This window comes from Oncorhynchus tshawytscha, linkage group LG11 (assembly GCF_018296145.1).
Source record: "Oncorhynchus tshawytscha isolate Ot180627B linkage group LG11, Otsh_v2.0, whole genome shotgun sequence".
NCBI classification, from domain to species: Eukaryota; Metazoa; Chordata; class Actinopteri; order Salmoniformes; family Salmonidae; genus Oncorhynchus; species Oncorhynchus tshawytscha.
Genome location: NC_056439.1, coordinates 32,679,697 through 32,700,109, shown reverse-complemented (window position 1 = coordinate 32,700,109; position 20,413 = coordinate 32,679,697). Strand labels below are relative to the sequence as shown.

Below are 20,413 nucleotides of genomic sequence, written 5' to 3'. Positions count from 1 at the left end.
CTGTAATACCTTTCAAGCCCTGCCACATTCGACGAGCATCAGAGCCGGTGTAGTAGGATTCAATCTTAGTCCTATATTGATGCTTTGCCTGTTTGATGGTTCGTCGGAGGGCATAGCGGGATTTCTTAAAAGCGTCCGGGTTAGTATCCCGCTCCTTGAAAGCGGCAGCTCTAGCCTTTAGTTCAGCTCGGATGGTGCCTATAATCCATGACTTCTGGTTGGGATATGTACATCGATGCACTTATTAATGAAGCCGGGGACTGATGTAGTAAACTCCGATGCCATCGGATGAATCACGGAACATATTCCCGTCCTGTGGGTTAGCATCTGTTTCATCGGGCCACTTCTGAATTAAGCGTTTTAAATGGTACTTCCTGTTTCTGCTTGTAAGCAGGAATTATGAGGAGAGAGAGTTATGGTCAGATTTGCCAAATGGAGGGAGAGCTTTGTACACATCTCTGTGTGTGGAGTAAAGGTGGTCTTGCGTTCTTTTTTTCCCCTCTAGTTGCACAGGTGACATGCTGGTAGAAATGAGGTAAAACAGATTTGAATTTTCCTGCATTAAAATCACTGGCCACTAGGAGTGCTGCCTCTGGATGAGCATTTTCTTATTGGCTTATGGCCCTATATAGCTGGTTGAATGCGATCTTAGTACCAGCATAGGCTTGTGGTGATAAATATACAGCTACGAAAAATATAGATTAACTCTTGGTAAATAGCATGGTTAACAGCTTATCATGAGGTACTCTAATTCAGGCAAGTAGAACCTTGGAGACTTCCTTAATATTAGAGATTGTGCACCAGTTGTTAAAAGACACACAGACCCCCGCCCTTGAGTTTACGAGACGCTGCCGTTCTGTCGTTGCATGGAAGTTAGATGTATATTAACCATGCTCTCATTCATCCAGGACTCCGTGAAGCATAGGACATTACAGTTCTTCGGGACCCGTTGATATGATAGTCTCGAACAGAGCTTGTACAGTTTGTTCTCCAGTGATTGTACATTCACCAATAGAACAAAAGGCTACAACTCCCGTAAGGGCTCAGGAGAGATGAAGGCCGAAAGTCATGCGTCCTCCGATACACAACCCAACCAAGCCGCACTGCTTCTTAACACAGCGCGCATCCAACACGGAAGCCAGCCGCACCAATGTGTCAGAGGAAACACCGTGCACCTGGCGACCTTGGTTAGCATGCACTGCACCCGGCCCGCCACAGGAGTCACTGGTGCGCGATGAGACAAGGATATCCCTACCGGCCAATCCCTCCCTAACCCGGACGACGCTAGGCCAATTGTGCGTCGCCCCACGGACATCCCGGTTGCGACAGAGCCTGGGCGCGAACCCAGAGTCTCTGGTGGCACAGCCCTTAACCACTGCGCCACCCGGGAGGCCCTGTTCTGAATTCTTCATCCAAATCGAGGTTAGTGGCCGCTGTTTTGATGTCCAGAAGCTCTTTTCTGTCAATGGCGGAAACATTATGTACAAAAAAAATTAAGATCAGCACAAACAAACAAAATAGCATAATTGGTCAGGAGGCCATTATATACACTATAAAATGTTCATGCCATTATATACACACACACTATAAAATCCTTCTTCCACATTAGGCTGGTGTTGCTCAGTCAATATTGTACCACAAAATTTGCCTACATGGTGATCTCAGTTTAAACCACACCTCAGTCCCAAAAGGTCCCCCTCTAGGCCTAGCTGAAGAGAAGCAAATGATTATGACGGAGCAAATTATTGATAGACCCTGAACTCCAACCGAGCTAAGTTTGGAAAGTTAGGGAAGTATTTTCCAAGTGCGAGGGACCTGGCGACTCAGACACATATATATATTCCACTCCATCGTCAGCTTGGCAGAGAGCGACACAATAAAAGGCCTTTTACTGAGCGGTCAGGGAGTTCCCTGTGTACAAACTCATCCATTCTCTCCCACCCTCGCTCTCCTTCCTTCACGGTTATAAAACAGCCATTTCACCACAGCGCGATGGGGCTAGGAGCCCTGTGGAAGCCCTCCTCACCACCACTCCCTCACACTGCTCTTCCTGGGGGGAGTCCATCAGCTTAGCCCACTGCCCCCTGAGAAAAGCCAGTCTTTTACAGGGACAGGGCACTGGGCAAAGCTCTGGCCGTAATGACAGGGAAAAATCTGCTTAATGGCTCTTCAAAAGAAAAGTCCGTTTTGAGAAGAGGCCAGAGGTTGTTGTTTTCAAAGTGGTCATAGCGCAAGTTGTTTATTCTAGTGTTAGAGGTCAACATCAGTGTTAATACAGAGAACCATGCTATGTTATGTTCAGAGGAGTGTTATTACAGTGCAAGTCAAGTTTCAGAATAAACAAATCTATATTCAGTCATTCATTGTTTGTATATTTACTTATTTTTGACAAGGGCCTCCGTATCCTCTTCTTCTTGGTTTTCTGACAATAGTAAATGGCAGCATGAGACTTCCAAAGTCTCTGAGATTCTATCTTCTTCAAGAGTCGGCTAATTTATCTTTGCTTGTAAAATATTTATTTAACTGACTTGCCTAGTTAAATAAAGGTGAAGAACAAACTCTTATTTACAATGACGGTCTATTGGGGAACAGTTTTGTTCAGTGAACTGTTTTGTTCAGGGGCAGAACGACAGATTTTTACCTTGTCAGCTCGAGGATATGATCCAGCAAACTTCTGATTACTGGCCCAATGCTCTAGATACTAGGCTACCTGCTGGTTACTGGCCCAATGCTCTAGATACTAGGCTACCTGCCGCCCCTAAATATGACCCGTACGAAAGATCTAAATGATTTCCAACTCATCCATATTCTTTTTAAATTTGAGCAAAGTCATTCATCATGTCATTGCTAGGGGTCAAGGGGCTTGCTAAACTCGTGTTAAAGTGGAATTGATCCAAAATGTGACGATGCAGTCCTTAGCCAAGGCCTGTAACATTAGTAGCAGAACCAATCTGTCTTTGGGTAAGGATTGGACACTAAAAGCCAAACAGTAGTTGCTAAGCAGAATGCAGGGATTTTCTTTTCCATTCACTGACACACAGAGAGAGAGAGAGAGAGAGAGAGAGAGAGAGTGAGAGAGCACCATAAAACAAGTATCAGGGAACAGAGAAGGGGAATAAATTGTTTGAGCCCGGAGTGCCTCAGTGGTACCACAACAACGGAAGAAAGAGAGAAAACAAAGAAAGCCTCTCCACTTTGCCAGTCCCCGACAAGCAGACTCCATGTGCCGCGCATTTTCCCCCAATTAGGAGCAGACGCTGCTGCTGCCCCATGAGCCCCTGGAGCCGGCAGCCGCTCGCGCCGAGACGCGTTTGTTCTGTTGCTCGACCGCTGCCTGGGAGTGCCGTTAACGCAGCCACAGAGAAACCACAACAGACATAACACAGCGAGAGAGGAGAACATCCACAACACCCATTAAACGAGGGAGGGAAATAAATAAAAGAAGAAGAAGTGATGTGAAGATCAAGAAGAGTGTTTTTTACTATTGGATGGGCGCAGTTGGAAACTCCATCACAAGAGACAGCGCCAGAACAATGATCTCCCCACCCCGGCCATGCAGTTCATGGGCCCCACAATAACAACAACAACATAAAGCATCTTCTTCAAGTGGGTTTCATTGTTACTTATCACAAATTGGATTATTGCAGCATTTTCAAATAAATCACTTAAGTTGACATTGTAAATCCAGAGAAACAGAGAGGAGCAACAAGTTTGATGCCAAAGGCACGAAGACGCCCTGAATGCAATAAAATAAAAACTGCTGTATCTCCATGGGTAACACAAAAAAGCACTATGATAAAAATGAGCAGCTCAAAACATAGGCTAAATCCAGTGATTTGCAAAGAATTTCATAATAACCATATATCATCCTCATCGTAAAATCCCTACTTTTGGGACAGTAAAGTGTTTGATTTATGGACAAATGTAGGACTAAAAGTTGTTTATAAACTATTGCTGATTCCACACTATGTAGTAGATGTTCTGTGGAATACATGAGCAGTTAGTGGAATGTTTTGTGTTGAACAAAATAAGCCTTTGGCTTAGCTAGATCAGATCTCAGTCAAAACATGTCTTAATCAGCATCTCTCAGTAAAAAGCCTATCCATTAATCATAAGGCATAGTGGTAAAGAGAGCAGCATGGGTGGCATCCTCCCCCAACACACAACTCACCAAGGCAAGTTAGAAGGGGAAAAAAATGGTTGTTTTTACTCTTTCCCACATCTGAGACAGAGTATTAAAGGATTTTGTTACAGTAGGCTCGTTAAGATAGGCAGAGCAAATTGTGCAAAAAGCGCAAATCCCATTTGAAAACAATAAACATTGTATTAAAGACACTAAAAAGGCTTGGAATAGTTTGCTGCAAATTAAGATTACAACCCGCTTTATGGCCATGTGTGGCTGTGGTCCAGAAGTGGCAGAGATTGCATGTTAACTCCGAACAATAGGCCCTATTTTAGGGACGCATACACCGCCCTCATTACCCACAATTATTTAAACGGATACATCACAGCCTACTAATGTTTTCCTTCTAATTGGTGCATGGCAACATTGCTGAATCATTTCAGAGCATGAATTAACATTGAATTCATGTTTGGGAGATTGTGGGAGGGGGAGAGGAAGGCAGAGAGAGGAGAAGGACGTCGACAGGAGCTGAGAGAGCTGTGGTTTGGGTTGAAATTATTTACGAGAGAAGATAAAGCACACAGTGATACTGGACTCCCTGAAGCAGAGGCAGGCCTGGCCTCCCAGCACTCATGTTTTATACTGGCTCATACAGTACATGTCTCCACAGACACTCAGTCACATATTTAAAAAGCAACAGGCCCACCTTGAGAGGAGGACAGAGGTAGCAGGACGAGGGTGGTCCTCTGGAATTGTCAGGACTAGAGTTGTCACTGTCTTCCTTTGGAAATTATCTCCAGCAGACACTGAATGTTATAATTAACTAGCTTGGGGCGATCTGAAGACAACAAAATTACACCACATTAGATGGTAAACTGACATCACAAAGGGTAATGGGCATGTTTATTAGTCAACTGGCTTTGTGTATAGAACAAAATAGATGGGCCTACTTGCCTGTGTACAGTGTGTGTGTGCGTGTGTATGCTCACAAGGTTGTGTGTAAGTTCATTGGTGTGTCAAAATCCATTCATGTCCTGTTCTCTCACTCTACTGTCATCTTTCCCTAAAATGACTCATTTCCATCAGGCAAGTACGAAGGCAGGATTAAGGCATGTCGCCCTGGCCCCACCTCATCCCACAAACACCTTCATCTGAACATTTCACACCCTGGGCCCGTCTGCCTGTTAAGCCCTGTGGTGATGCCTGCCGATCGGGGCACAGATATTATCTCTACACAAGCGATGCTCAGATAACATGCTTTTTGCCCTGGTACACAGCCCCTACAGCCCAAACAATCACAAGTCAGGGTCTATTATGTCTACAGTGGCTTGTCAAAAGTGCAGCCAGGGCTCTCTACTTTTCTAACCAGTGAGAGCACAAAGCAAAGAGAGACAGAGTTACAGACAAGAACAGGAAGAGAACGGGAGACAGAGAGAGAGACAGCGTGCAAGAACGAAAAGGAGACAGAAGGCAGAGGATGCTCAGCAGACCTGGCTGCAGTCAAACCCCAGGTCTCGGAGAGAACGCCAGCGAGAGAGGGAAGACAATTAGTGCCAACACTAACATCAGTAATGGCTCCAAAATGGAGTTCACGCGAGCCTGGTGCTACACAGGAGCAGCCAAGAAAACAGTCACCCTAAATCAGACAGACCTGAATGGCAACAGAAAAAAGGAAACAAATTCCTGCTTCGGTCAACAAGCTGACTCCAAAACCATCCGGACTGTCAGAGAGCAGGACGGATTTGGGAATGTCTGTAGTCTGCACCGAAGAAATGAAGGAGAAAATGAAAGGGTATGGAATACTACATATTCAAAGATCGAGAATCAACAAGGCAAGAGTGTGGCAGACAATCTTACCGAAGCAGTTGTTCCTGTGGGGCACAAACATCTTGCAGGCAGTGGCTATCTGCAGCTCAGCGCTCAACACAGCCTTAATCACCAGGTCCTCCACCTGACTCATCAGCACTGGAAAACACAGAAACAGAGAGCAGGGTGACGCTCAGTCTGAGACCTGCCATAGGTTAGTCTAGTCTACTTTACACACAGGACCCTAAAGAACTTTACACTGGACACAAATTGGCTAGAATATCTCAACATCTTTAACACAATCTGTGGTTACAGGTTGACGTGTAGATTCTGCCCTACTGAACATTTTGACAGAGAAGGGTGGGGATCTGGGTGTAAGATTAAATCCGGTTCAACTACAGTAACATTTCTTTGACTGTGCATGGACAATAGCATGGACATTCTGAGCCAGGAGAGGGTGGAGGGGAGGAGGTTCAAAGGAGAGTGAAGAGTTCAGACTACTCACATGTGGTGTCTTTTCCCTCCTGCTTCAAATACCGCAGCATTGCACTCATGCTCCATTTGTTCCCATAATCCTCCACTTCAGGGTCATCACAACTGAAAAGGAAGAAAATAAATAGAATGGTCTGGCTTTTTCCAAAACAGTTCATGCTACAATGTTGAAAAGATAGTCATTAGAAAACCAAAGTGGGAATCTATCTACCATCTGAAAATACCATTCAAAAACCAAAACGTGTATGATTTGCTGTTTTCCCAATTCTATGCACCGTCAATAAGCTACATATTAACTTAGAGATTCCTGAAGGAGAATAGAAGTGATTGTTCCCTGCAGATCCCAGGTTACCTGACATAGTCGCTGCTCTTCTTGTTCACGCTGTAGTTGGTGAGATGCATGAACTGGTTCTTGATGTTCTTTGTGCCACAGTCATACTTCACGGTGGCAAACCTGTAAGCAGAGTTTTGGTTCAATTAAACAATTTCCAAAAACACAATTTACAGAGGATGCACAAAAGTTTACTATACAGTACTTACAGCAATTCATATGATTGACCTTTGACAGCATTAGAGGGTCTATTAGTAAAGGAGATATGTTCCCCATACTGTACTATGTATTAAAGAGGATTGCCACCACATGTGGAATATTGAGAATTCCTTGGCATACAGCGAGTTCCCGAATCTAGTCAAACCAAATGGAATGTCAAAGATTAAAGTGGTATTCGCAATTCAGCCAGGATTAATTGCCCTCCATTAATAATCAAGCACGGTCTGCGCTAAACAGCCCTGTGCGTTTGTGTTTGATTGCCTCACGCATTGCAGCACATCCATCAAGCCTAGCCGAGATGAGCCAATCAGTATGCATCATCCACCCATCGCTGCCCCCAACCCCACATGAGCCCAGACGATCTTAATGATGAATGAATACAGTATTACAGCAGGCTCCAGGTAAAGACACAGGAAAATTGTTGATCTAATATGATAATAAGAAAATAACTAAATGTTGCAAATAGCATTGCGGCTGTGGGACACTTATTTTAAGTCTGTCACTGCAGATTTACATCTGAGACTCATAAGATAATTACAGCACAATATCATTCATGTTTAATAAATCTGTAAAACAATTTGAAACAGAGATCTGTCTCCCTGCTTATCAGGGTCCAAGTCTGAGCAAAGAGCATTTGATTATCTCATTGGACCATGGAGACAATGGAGAGCTTTGTTTGAAAGCCCCACCAAACCGTACTACTCATCAGTGGCAGATAGAAACGTTTAGAACGCCCTCTACTGGTCATTGCATGGTAACTTCCTAACTACAGTTGATACTTTTCTTCACTACTTTCATGAGGACAGGAAATAATTTCAAAGCCACTATCCAACATGGACCCTTTTGACCCAATACACACTTCAATGACCTAGCTAATGGAGATTAGATATCCCATATATAATCATTGGTGGCAGGTAGCCTAGCAGTTAAGGGCGTTGGGCCAGTAACCAAAAGGTCGCCGTTTCGAATCATCAAGCCGACTAGGTGAAAAATATGTCGATGTGCCCTTGAGCAACACTTTAAACCCTAAATGTTCCTGGATGAGAGCTTCTGCTAAATTATTCAAATGTAACTGGACAACACAAAGTAAAGATCCAGTACACAGCTCACCTGGCCAGGCCCTCCTCATAGAGATAGATAGTGAGTGGATCATATGATGTCACCAGCACATACAACCGCACATCAAACTTGAAGTCTGCAAAAAATGTATTAAACATACATACAACATTACTGCTTTTCTAACTACTGTCTTCATCTGCATAAGTAACTGATTTTACAACACTTGAAAGGGAAAAACTCACCGTCAATCAGTAATGGGTTATTGATGTAGCGAGAAACTAAGATGTTCTCGTCCATTGGAATCTGGGTAGGCTTTGTAGGATAAGGATCATACGTTAGGCTAAATAACACATCAATCATTAGATTACACATACAGTGAGCTCCAAAAGCATTTGACAGTGACACATTGAAATTATACAATGACTATGGGAGGTTAAAGTGCAGACTGTCAGCTTTAATGAGGGTATTTTTATCCATACAGGGTGAACCGTTTAGAAATTACAGCACTCTTTGTACAAAGGTATAGGGACAAATTCACTTGTGTATTAAAGTAGTCAAAAGTAAAGTATTTTGTCCCATATTCCTAGCACGCAATGATTACATCAAGCTTGTTGGAAGCATTGCTCTTTTTTTTGGTTGCGTTTCAGATTATTTTGTGCCCAATTAAAATGAATGGTAAATAATGTTTTGTGTCATTTTGGAGTCAGTTTTATCGTAAATAAGAATATAATATGTTTCTAAACACTAAACATGCTACCATGACTGCTGATAGTTCTGAATGAATCGTGAATAATGATGGGAGAGAAAGTTAGACACAGATGCACAGACATCATAGCCCCAAGACATGCTAACCGCTCACCAACACAACAGAGGAGGTTAGCATTTTTTGGGGGGGGGTATGATATTTATGCGGCTGTAACTTTCTCACTCATCATTAGTCACGATTTATTCAGGAGTACAGAGCCAAAGTACAGAACCAAAACAAAAACATTTGTCACTGTTCCAATACTTTTGGAGCTCACTGTATAATGGACCAGGTCCAGTATGATCAAGTCAGACACATGAAATTGACCATTCAAAGAGAAAACCCATCCTGTACAGCAGTCTATCAGAGGAGTGGGGTCATTTATGAATCTGAAATGTGTTGCAGGTGGTGAAGCCGGGGAGGGGTGAGGGAGGTGGAGAGCTACTAACCGTCGGGCTGGCTACAGTTCAGAGAAAACCCCCAAAATGAACATCCTTCTTTCTAAATATCACCCTGACATTCTTTCCACTGTTTCATAAAAATACCCCAGAAGAAAAAGCATGTTTATAGGTTGTCCAAGTCAGAGAACCTTCTGGAGCTCTTCCAAAGCCTTGAAGTGTGTGATTTACTCAACAGTGCTTAATGTCTATGACACACATTGTTTTATACTTAATTTTTCAACAGAATCCACCCCCTCCCGCAAGTAACTGCCATGTTGTTTCATTTACAACCTGAGATCCCTCAGGCTATTATCCCCACATAGCCTTAAGGTGAGTGTATCTACACTTTACAGTGCATTTGGACACTATTCAGAACCCTTTACTTTTTCTAATTTTTTTTACGTTACAGCCTTATTCTAATATGTATTAAATAAATAAAAAATCCTCCACATTCTACACACAATACCCCATAATGACAAAGTGAAACAAGGTTCATACATTTTTTTGCAAATCTATTAAAAAGACAAAAACAGAAATACCTTAATTACATAGGTATTCAGACCCTTTGCTATCAGACTCGAAATTGAGCTCCTGTTTCCCTTGATCATCCTTGAGATGTTACTACAACTTGATTGGAGTCCACCTGTGGTAAATTCAATTGATTGGACATGATTTGGAAAGGCACACACCTGTCTATAAGGTCTCACAGTTGATAGTGCATGTCAGAGCAAAAACCAAGCCATGAGGTACAAGGAATTGTCTGTAAAGCGCCAAGACAGGATTGTGTCGTGGCACAGATCTGGGGAAGGGTACCAAAATATTTCTGCATTGAAGGTCCCCAAGAACACAGTGGCCTCCATTCTTTAATGGAAGATGTCTGGAACCACCAAGACTCTTCCTAGAGTGGGCAAAAATGAGCAATCGGGGGAGAAGGGCCTTGGTCAGGGAGGTGACCAAGAACCTGATGGTCATTCTGACAGAGCTCTAGAGTTCCTCTGTGGAGATGGGAGAACCTTCCAGAAAGACAACCATCTCTGCAGCAGTCCACCAATCAGGCCTTTGTGGTAGAGTGGCTAGACAGAAGACACTCCTCAACAAAAAGGCACATGACAGCCCGCTTGGAGTTTGCCAAAAGGCACCGAATGACTCTCAGACCATGAGAAACAAGATTCTCTGGTCTGATGAAACCAAGATTGAACTCTTTGGCCTGAATGCCAAGCTTCACATCTAGAGGAAACCTGGCACCATCCCTAAGGTGAAGCATGGTGGGGGCAACATCATACTGTGGGGGGATGTTTATCAGCAGCAGGGACTGGGAGACAAGTCTCTGAATGTCGTTGAGTGTCCCAGCCAGAGCCCGGACTTGAATGAATACCTCTGGAGAGACCTGAAAATAGCTGTACAGCGATGCTCCCCATCCAACCTGACGGAGCTTGAAAGGATCTGCAAAGAATAATGGGAAAAACTCCCCAAATACAGGGGTGCCAAGCTTGTAAGCATCATCCCAAAGAAAGACTTGATGCTGTAATCGCTTTGCTTCAACAAAGTACTGAGTAAAGGGTTTGCTAAAATAAAACAGTTTTTGCATTGTTATTATGGGGTATTGTTTGTAGATTGGGTGGGGGAATGATTTAATCAATTTTAGAAGGCAGTAATGTAACAAAATGTAAATGATATTTCCATTTTTAGTTTTAATGAATTAGCAAACATTTCTAAAAACATGTTTTTGCTTTGACATTATGGGATACAGTGTGTAGATTGATAAGGGGACAAAAAAAGATTTAATCAATTTTAGAATAAGGCTGTAAAGTAACGAAATATGGAAAAAGTCAAGGGGTCTGTCACGTTCTGACCATCGTTCATATGTGTTTTCCTTGTTTTAGTGTTGGTCAGGACGTGAGCTGGGTGGGCATTCTATGTTGTGTGTCTGGTTTGTCTATTTCTATGTTTGGCCTGATATGGTTCTCAATCAGAGGCAGGTGTTAGTCATTGTCTCTGATTGGGAACCATATTTAGGTAGCCTGTTTTGTGTTGGGTTTTGTAGGTGATTCTGTAACGGTTTTCTAGGTGTGAAGGAGAGTCGGACCAAAATGCAGCGTGTAGATTGCGATCCATAATTTAATAAACAAACGTAACACGAATCTAAATACAAACACTACAAAAACAATAAACGTAACGAAAACCGAAACAGCCTATACTTGTGTAAACTAACACATAGACAGGAACAAGGACACTAAGGACAATCACCCACAAAACCCAACACAAAACAGGCTACCTAAATATGGTTCCCAATCAGAGACAGCCCCAGTTGACCATAAGTGCTGTTCTTGTGGAGTGGAAACGTCTAGGAGCAACAAGGGCTTAGCCAAGAAGTGCTAGGCCACACCAGCTCACCGAACGGAACCGCAGAGTGCAGAAGCACATAAAAATTGTCTGTACTCTGTTGCACCACTCACTACCGAGTTCCAAAATGTCTTCTGGAAGCAACGTCCGCACAATAACTGTTCGTCGGGAGCTTCATGAAATGGGTTTCCATGGCCGAGCAGCCGCACACAAGAATAAGATCACCATGCACAATGCCAAGCGTCGGCTGGAGTGGTGTAAAGCTCGCCACCATTGGACTCAGTGAAAACGCGTTCTCTGGAGTGATGAATCACGCGTCACCATCTGGCAGTCTGGGTTTGGCAGATGCCAGGAGAACACAACATGCCCCAATGCATAGTGCCAAGTGTAAGGTTTGGTGGAGGAGGAATAATGGTCTGGGGCTGTTTTTCATGGTTAGGGCTAGGCCCCTTAGATTTAGTGAATGTAAATCTTAACGCATAAAGCAGCATAAAATAACATTCTAGACAATTCTGTGCTTCCAACTTTGTGGCAACAGTTTGGGGAAGGCCCTTTCCGGTTTCAGCATGACAATGCCCCCGTGTACAAAGCGAGGTCCATACAGAAATGGTTTGACGAGATCAGTATGTAAGAACTTGACTGGCCTGGCCAGAGCCCTGACTTCAACCCCATCGAACACCTTTGGGATGAATTGGAACGCCGACTGCAAGCCAGACTTAATCGCCCAACATCAGTGCCAACCTCACTAATGCTCGTGGCTGAATGGAAGCAAGTCCCCGCAGCAATGTTCCAACATCTAGTGGAAAGCCTTCCCAGAAGAGTGGAGGCTGTTATAGCAGCAAAGGGGGGGGACCAACTCCATATAAATGCCCGTGATTTTGGAATGAGATGTTCGACGAGCAGGTGTCCACATACTGTATTATACACTAAATGACCAAAAGTAACACTAACAGTGCACTGTTCTTCCTATGGTGTATCCCTTACATTGCTGACCAGGTAGATCCCTCGTCCTCTTGAAGATGCTACTGGCTTAATGATCCAGGGGCCCTGGTCCTTGACGAAAGAACCTGGGATGAGGGAGAGAAGACGGGGAAGAGTGGCGTGCTGTGAGAAAGACTAGCGGAGAAACATGGTGGCTTATTGTGTTTACAGTAATGAGAGTCAATAGACAAGCAGGACTTACTACAGAACTCCTGGTACTCTGAGGGAAGCACAAAGGTCTGAGGGACGATGTGGAAGTTTTTAAAGCCGTGAGACTGCTGCATCCGCTGGATGTTTTTATACAGCCGATCTTTGCGCGTCAGTTCATATGACCTGGAAATGAACAGGGCCATTGACCTTTCAGCTCGAAATGCTTAAGTTCTCTACTGCTTGGATGCTGATAGAAATAAGAGCTTGTACAAACACAATGGCAACAAGACTACTCTGCATGACAGTTTGATTCATTTCATGTTTTAGAAAGGCACTTGTTCAAACAAAATGTTTTCCTGTGAAAGACAATAAACACAAGGTTGAATTTAAGGGGCTTAAACAAAGAAGCAGTGTGAATTTTTACATCAGGAACTGCAGCAGGCCAAAGTGACTCCACTCTGTGTACAGTTGGACACAGTCGTACCTGGGAAAGTGGTTGACCTTCTGGAAGTCTTGAAGGCTGCGTAGGAGGTAAGGCTTGAGGTGAGACCCCGTCCACATGAGGTTGAAGTCATTACTGTTTGGATGGATCTGAAAAACAGTCCTTCCAGTCAAGCTCAGATCTCAGTTATGTACTTCAGACTATTCAGAGGCAGTACTCACAGTAAGACCAAACAATACGCAAAGGCAGGGGAAATCGTTAAGAAAATTAAAGGACATCATAACAGGAAAAATATAGCCTTGGTGCAAACACAAGGTTTGCACAGTTATTGTTGAATACCACAGTTCCTGTTTGATATGCATCACATCTGACGGCTTGATAAAGATGGATCCGAGGCTTAGATCCGATACTCAGCCACTAATCTCTACCTTCAAATCATCTCAAAGGGAAGCCAGCTCACCAGCTATTTTAATCACAATCATATTCATTTATATCTGTTTTGTTTTATTCATACCCTTCTGCGCTCCTTTGAGAAGAGGCAGGTTTGACATGGGCCAGCACTAACTGCTATGAGAAAACCAGATGTTTGCAATAGAGGGTTATTAAACTTTGGCTCTGGGATGATGTGGCAGACACTAGCATGTCTTTGATGATGGGTTTAGTGGGAGTCAAGTGGCATTGAAGTGAACAAAAAAAAATGAATTAATAGTAAGTGCTTGGATGAAGCAATAATGGGGAGTGTGCTCTTGTGAAACAGGATTAACACTATACTGGGCCAACTTTGTCCGTGCGTGCATTTCCAGGCTTTGACAGACTGTCAGTCAGGAAAAAACAGACCTATCCCCTTACAACACATGACAGAGAGGAACATACAGTACCAGTCAAAACTTTGGACACACCAACTCATTCAAGGGTTTTTCTTTATTTTACTATTTTCATTGTAGAATAATAGAAAAGACATAAAAACAAATTAAATAACACATATGGAATCATGTAGTAACCAAAAGTGTTAAACAAATCAAAATATATTTTATGGGGGCAGAGCTAGCATGTTGGAGTGAACGGCTGTGCGTGAGAGGCTCCTGCAACTTTTTTGCGAAATAATCTAATTTAACCTACTTTATGGCACTTTTTACAACAAACGTTTCTTTCTAATACAAGATTGTAACTTTTTATATGAAAATGCCGAGTAATAAGCGACCAAAGGACAATAAATCCACAGCGGAGGCCTACTCCCCACTAAACAACGAGACAGACATGGCGGGAGGCACATGCAACAACGTGACACTTACAGAACTTACCCGGGCTTTGGGGGAGCTACGTGTTGCTATAGCTGAGGACTTAAGGCCACTATTGCTGAACTGGACACCAAAATCGAGAGCATCATTCGAACGGTCGCTTCGCATGGCCAGAGTATTGTGGACCTTGAGAAAGCTTCTGAATTCAACGCTGGTAGGATCGACGAGTTAGAGAAGCTATGCACGTCATTGCAGGATACTGTGCAGAGGCTTTCTGTGAAAGTGGTGGACCTGGAGGGCCGATCCAGACGTAATAACCTTCGCGTTGTTGGTCTGGCAGAGGGGGTAGAGGCGGGCTCTCGCCCCACCGACTTCTTCGCCAAGCTATTGAAGGATGCAATGGGATTGGATGTTTTGGATTCGGATCCCCAGCTGGACCGCACACATCGCTCCCTTGTCCCAGTGCCTGGACCGGGCCAACGTCCTCGCCCAGTCGCCCAGTAATCATCTGTTGTCACAGTTTCAAGACCAAGGATCTTATCCTGCGTGAAGCTCGAATGAGGGGCAACCTGTCACATAAAGGGCATCCATTCCATGTCTATGAGGATTATGCGCCCGATGTGGCAAAGCATCGCGCCGACTACAGAGATGTCATGACCAAACTCTACAAACTCCATCTTCGCCCAGCCTTACTCTTCCCTGCAAGACTAAGAATTACCCCACCTTCCGGTGAGAAGATTTGGCTCTCCTCGGTTTTGGACGCAGAGAAGTTTATCCGGGGATATACACCAATCCCCTGTACAGGTTAGAGTGCCTTGTTATTGCGTGTTAGGGTCTGCTCAAGGACTCGAATCCATACTATACCATATTGGGTGAAAACGTATTAAACGGGCTCAACAAGGGCTACCGAACATGTAAGACGCTGAGCAGACCAATGAATGGCGGTCAGAACTCTCATTTAACGTTAAATTCACTTTCATCCCGGCTGTGCTCAGAGCGATGCATATTTTTTACTTCCAGGTTTGATCACTGACACCTTCGGACGGATATACTTATATTCCCCCACTTTTGTTTCGTTATTTATTTTACAATCCTTACATTATTCTTACTACCATACCATTTATTTATTGCTTGCAGGGGACTGGGGGTGATGGTTGGGAGGGGGCAGACACCTGTTTAGCAAGTTGATGTTTTGTGCCGTTCTGCCTTTGTCTGGCCGTGGGCCTCTCTCCTGACTAGAGTCCCACCAGCCCTCTGCAGCGCTTATGTATGTGTAGGTGTGCGTACATATAATTACTATTTCTACTTTATTACTATTTTCTCTTAGAATTTTAGTATTATGTATGTGTATATTTTAAATCAGTGTAGATTGTTATTCTGGGGTATGAATGTGTGTATGTGTATATGTGCATATGGATGTATATACATATTCTTTAAATATATATTTTTATATATGATTTTTTTGAGTGGGTATGTATACATACATGTATATGTATGTATATAGGTGTGTATGTATATATGTATGTATATGTGTGTATGTATGTATATGTGTGTATGTGTGTGTATGTATATATATATGTATATGTGTGTATGTGTGTATGTATGTATGTGTGTGTATGTATATATATGTATATATGTATATGTGTGTATGTGTGTATGTATGTATGTATGTATGTGTGTACATGTGTGTATGTGTATGTGTATGTGTATGTATATATATATGTATGCATATATTTTTATTTATTTCTTATTAAACATGTTTTTTTTTATGGGGGGAACGTTTAATTTAACAAATCCTTGTTCCGATCTCCTGACCCACAGTATGTAAAGGTACGGCTGACTATGTCGGTTGCGGATGGTTTATTTTTTGACCGGCAGTGCTTAGCAATATAATCTTGAGGCTATATCTTGCTTATCTCTGGGATTGACCCAGGATGACGCTTAAATGCGCAATATGTTTAAGTTGCAACTTATTCGGTTTAGGTTTATTAGATGCTAACTGAACACTTAACTCGCGGGAGCCTCCTCAGTTCATATGTTAGTAGAAGTTCTAGGATAGTGAGAGGTGAACGTATAGTTGGGATTTAATTTTTGTTTGACCTCTTGTTCGAGGTCGCGCCGTGCTTTTTTGGCATCGGCCAGACAATGTGTTTATTATTTTTATTTTTCCTTTTTTTTTCTCCTGTTTGTACATGCCTGTTAAATGTGGGTTGATGGGGGGGGTGAGTGTTGGGGAAATTAGGGGTACAGGGTGGGAAGTAAAGGTGCTTGCAGGGGGGGAGGGGTGGGTTGGATACGGCTCGGGTGTAGGTGCTACATATGCTGATCGTGATGGTTTGGTGCGCTTTCTTACCTTTTTATCAAGTTACATGGTATGCAGGCCACCATAGGAACTACAAACGAGAGGAGGGCGGGGCTTACATTCACTTCCTGGAATGTCAAGGGTTTAAACGAACCAATTAAGAGGGGCAAGGTCCTAGCCCACTTGAAAGCACTCTCGTCTGATATTATATTTTTGCAAGAAACCCATCTGAAGAATAACTCTCATAGCAGACTTAAGTGTAGGTGGGTGGGGCAAGTGTATCACTCTAACTTCTCTGCCAAAACGAGAGGCACAGCGATTCTGGTACGGAAAGGAATTCCCTTTCTACATAAAACCACTATTGTGGATAAAGAGGGTCGGTATGTGATCGTAATAGGAGAAATCCACTCTACCTCAGTAACTCTACTAAATATCTATGGGCCAAACATTGACAACCCCTCTTTTTTTCAAAAGAGTCCTTGCCCTGATTCCAGATATCTCCCATACTAACCTGGTCATTGGAGGGGACCTTAACTGTGTGCTAGACCAATATTTGGATAGATCCTCTACCCGGCGAACCCCTACCTCCTATTCAAGCGAATTCTTGAATACCTACATAAAAAATTCTAACTTATTTGATATATGGAGGATCGCTAACCCTACGGGTAGGGAATACTCCTTTTACTCTCATGTTCACAAGGTTTACACTCGAATTGACTACTTTTTGTTGGATGCTAGACTACTCCCCTATACCTGTAATGTGAGGTATCATGATATTATAATCTCGGACCACAGTCCACTCACCTTCTCCCTGAGATTGGGTGACATTGTACCAAACGAGAGGGTCTGGAGGTTGAATCCTCAGCTCCTCACAGAACCAACATTCTGTGAATATCTTAAAGACCAAATTACATTTTTCTTTGATACCAACGACAACACAGAGACCTCCCCAGCATTATTGTGGGAAACACTGAAGGCTTATCTGAGAGGCTGTATCATCTCCTTTCAGGCTGCCAGGAGTAGGCAAAACAGAGGAAAACTGGAAGAACTGGAGGGACAAATTCACTTACTGGATAGGGAGAATGCTAGCCACCCATCTATGGAGAAACATAAAAAAATTACCTCTTTAAAATTTGAATATAATCAGATTCTCTCAGCTAAAATTGCTAAATCTTTTCTCTATGCCAAGCAAAAATATTTTGAGTTTGGTGACAAACCACACAAATTACTCGCCAGACAACTTCGAAAAAATGTGAGTGACCGAATGATTCACAGGGTTAAATCTGCATCTGGGGAATTACTCTCTTCCCCCAAAGACATCAATGACAGATTCCGGCAGTTTTATGAGACTCTATATACATCTAAAGCGGATCCTAACTCCTTAATTATGCAAACATTTTTGGAGGACTGTAATCTTCCTGCCCTGAACCAGGAAGATTCTAACTTCCTGAATAAGGAAATATCTCTTGATGAAATTCGAGAAACAATTAAATCTCTAAAGAGTGGCAAGACCCCGGGCCCAGATGGATACCCTGGTGAATTCTATAAAACATTCAGCAACATGCTCTCTCCCTACCTGCACAAAATGTTGGTTCAGGCCAATGAGGATGGAGCTCTCCCTTCTACTTTGGACGAAGCGTTCATTACAGTTATACATAAGAAGGGTAAAGATCCAGAAGAGGTAGGGTCATACAGACCAATATCTCTCCTTAATACAGACCAAAAGATTTTAGCAAAAACTCTGGCTAACAGGCTTAGCACTTTAATTGGCAAATTGGTCCATTCGGATCAGACCGGCTTTATCCCTAACAGAAACTCATTCTTCAATCTCAGGCGCCTCTTCAATATTATGTATTCTCAGAGGTTACCCAACGTGGACCTTGCCGTCATATCCCTTGACGCCGAAAAGGCCTTTGACCAAGTTGAGTGGCCCTATCTATTCAAGGTCCTACAGAAATTTAATATTGGAGATAGGTTCATAAATTGGATCCAGCTTTTATATAGGAACCCCTGTGCCAGAATACTCACTAACCAATCATTGTCGCCACGATTTAACCTCAATAGGGGGACAAGGCAGGGTTGTGCGCTGTCGCCTATGCTCTTCGCCCTAATTATCGAACCGCTCGCTCAGACGATTAGATCTCATGCAGCAATACACAGCTATAATACTAAAGATACCCTAAATAAGATCTCCCTATACGCAGATGACATCCTCCTCTATGTAACAGAACCCCAGGCTAGTATCCCAGCTATTCTTGATGTGATCAATTTGTTTGGTACCTTCTCGGGATACAGAGGGGGGGATCTTCCCTCTTTCTTTCTACTTGTCCTTGTTTTGTATGTCGTGTTTTGTATTATTTGTTCTGCACCCAGAACTCTGGGTCTTGTTGTTCCTGTATGCTCTTTTATGTTTAGATAAGAATTGTATACCTGTCTTGTATACCTATACACCATTCTTGTGTGTGTTTAATAAAAATATTTGAAACAGAAAAAAAAAAATATATATATATATATATATATATTATATTTGAGATTCTTCAAAGTAGCCACCATTTGCCTTGATGACAGCTTTGCACACTGTTGATCAGCTTCAGGTAGACACCTGGAATGCATTTCAATTAACAGGTGTGCCTTGTTAAAAGTTAAATAGTGGATTTTTTTTCCTTTGAGCCAATCAGTTGTGTTGTGAAAAGGTAGGGGTGGTATACAGGAGCGAGTCCTATTTGGTAAAATAACAAGTCCATATTACGGCAAGAACAGCTCAAATAAGCAAAGAGAAACGACAGTCCATCAATACTTTAAGGTCAGTCAATTCGGAAAATGTCAAGAACTCTGAAAGTTTCTTCAAGTGCAGTCGCAAAACCCATCCAGCGCTTTGATGAAACTGGCTCGCATGAGGACCGCCACAGGAATGGAAGACCCAGAGTTAGCTCTGCTGCAGAGGATAAGGTCATTAGAGTTACCAGCCTCAGAAATTGCAGCCCAAAAAAAATGCTTTACAGAGTTCAAGCAACAGACACATCTCAACATCAACTGTTGAGTGGAGACTGTGTAAATCAAGCCTTCGTGGTCAAATTGCTGCAAAGAAACCACTCCTAAAGGACACCAATAAGAAGAGACTTGCTTGGTCCATGAAACACAAGCAATGGACATTAGACCGGTGGAAATCTGTCCTTTGGTCGGATGTTGGTTCCAACTGACGTGTCTTTGTGAGACGCAGAGGAGGTGAACTGATGATCTCCGCATGTGTGGTTCCCACCGTGAAGCATGGAGTAGGAGGTGTGATGATGTGGGGGTGTTTTGCTGGTGACACCGTCTGTGATTCATTTTGTATTCAAGGCACACTTAACCAGCATGGCTATCACAGCATTCTGCAGCGATACGCCATCCCATCTGGTTTGCGCTTAGTGGGACTATCATTTGTTTTTCAACAGGACAATGACCCAACACACCTCTAGGCTGTGTAAGGGCTATTTGACATAGAAGGCGAGTGATGAAGTGCTGCATCAGATGACTTGGCTTCCACAATCACCCGACCTCAACCAAATTGAGATGGTTTGGGATGAGTTGGACCGCAGAGTGAAGGAAAAGCAGCCAACAAGTGCTCAGCATATGTGGGAACTACTTCAAGACTGTTGGAAAAGCATTCCAGATGAAGATGGATGAGAGAATGCCAAGAGTGTGCAAAGCTCTCATCAAGGCAAAGGATGGCTACTTTGAAGAATATAAAATATATTTGATC

General features: G+C 43.0%; 1 protein-coding gene across 5 annotated transcripts in view; it reads right to left on the bottom strand.

Moving 5' to 3' along the window:
- Nucleotides 1-20,413, bottom strand: part of ttll5 (tubulin tyrosine ligase-like family, member 5) — a 101,992-nt gene that overhangs the window by 78,553 nt on the left and 3,026 nt on the right. For all 5 annotated transcript variants that reach the window (XR_006084564.1, XM_024400597.2, XM_024400598.2 and 2 more), the window contains exons 5-12: nucleotides 13,174-13,280; nucleotides 12,742-12,872; nucleotides 12,543-12,625; nucleotides 8,273-8,342; nucleotides 8,082-8,166; nucleotides 6,774-6,875; nucleotides 6,435-6,526; nucleotides 5,981-6,088 (exon numbers count right to left, since the gene is read on the bottom strand). Coding sequence is in view for 4 of the 5 variants with exons in the window: in XM_024400597.2 (XP_024256365.1) it covers nucleotides 5,981-6,088; nucleotides 6,435-6,526; nucleotides 6,774-6,875; nucleotides 8,082-8,166; nucleotides 8,273-8,342; nucleotides 12,543-12,625; nucleotides 12,742-12,872; nucleotides 13,174-13,280 (778 nt within the window). In the remaining variant the exon portion in view is untranslated. The remainder of the gene's footprint in view (nucleotides 1-5,980; nucleotides 6,089-6,434; nucleotides 6,527-6,773; nucleotides 6,876-8,081; nucleotides 8,167-8,272; nucleotides 8,343-12,542; nucleotides 12,626-12,741; nucleotides 12,873-13,173; nucleotides 13,281-20,413) is intronic.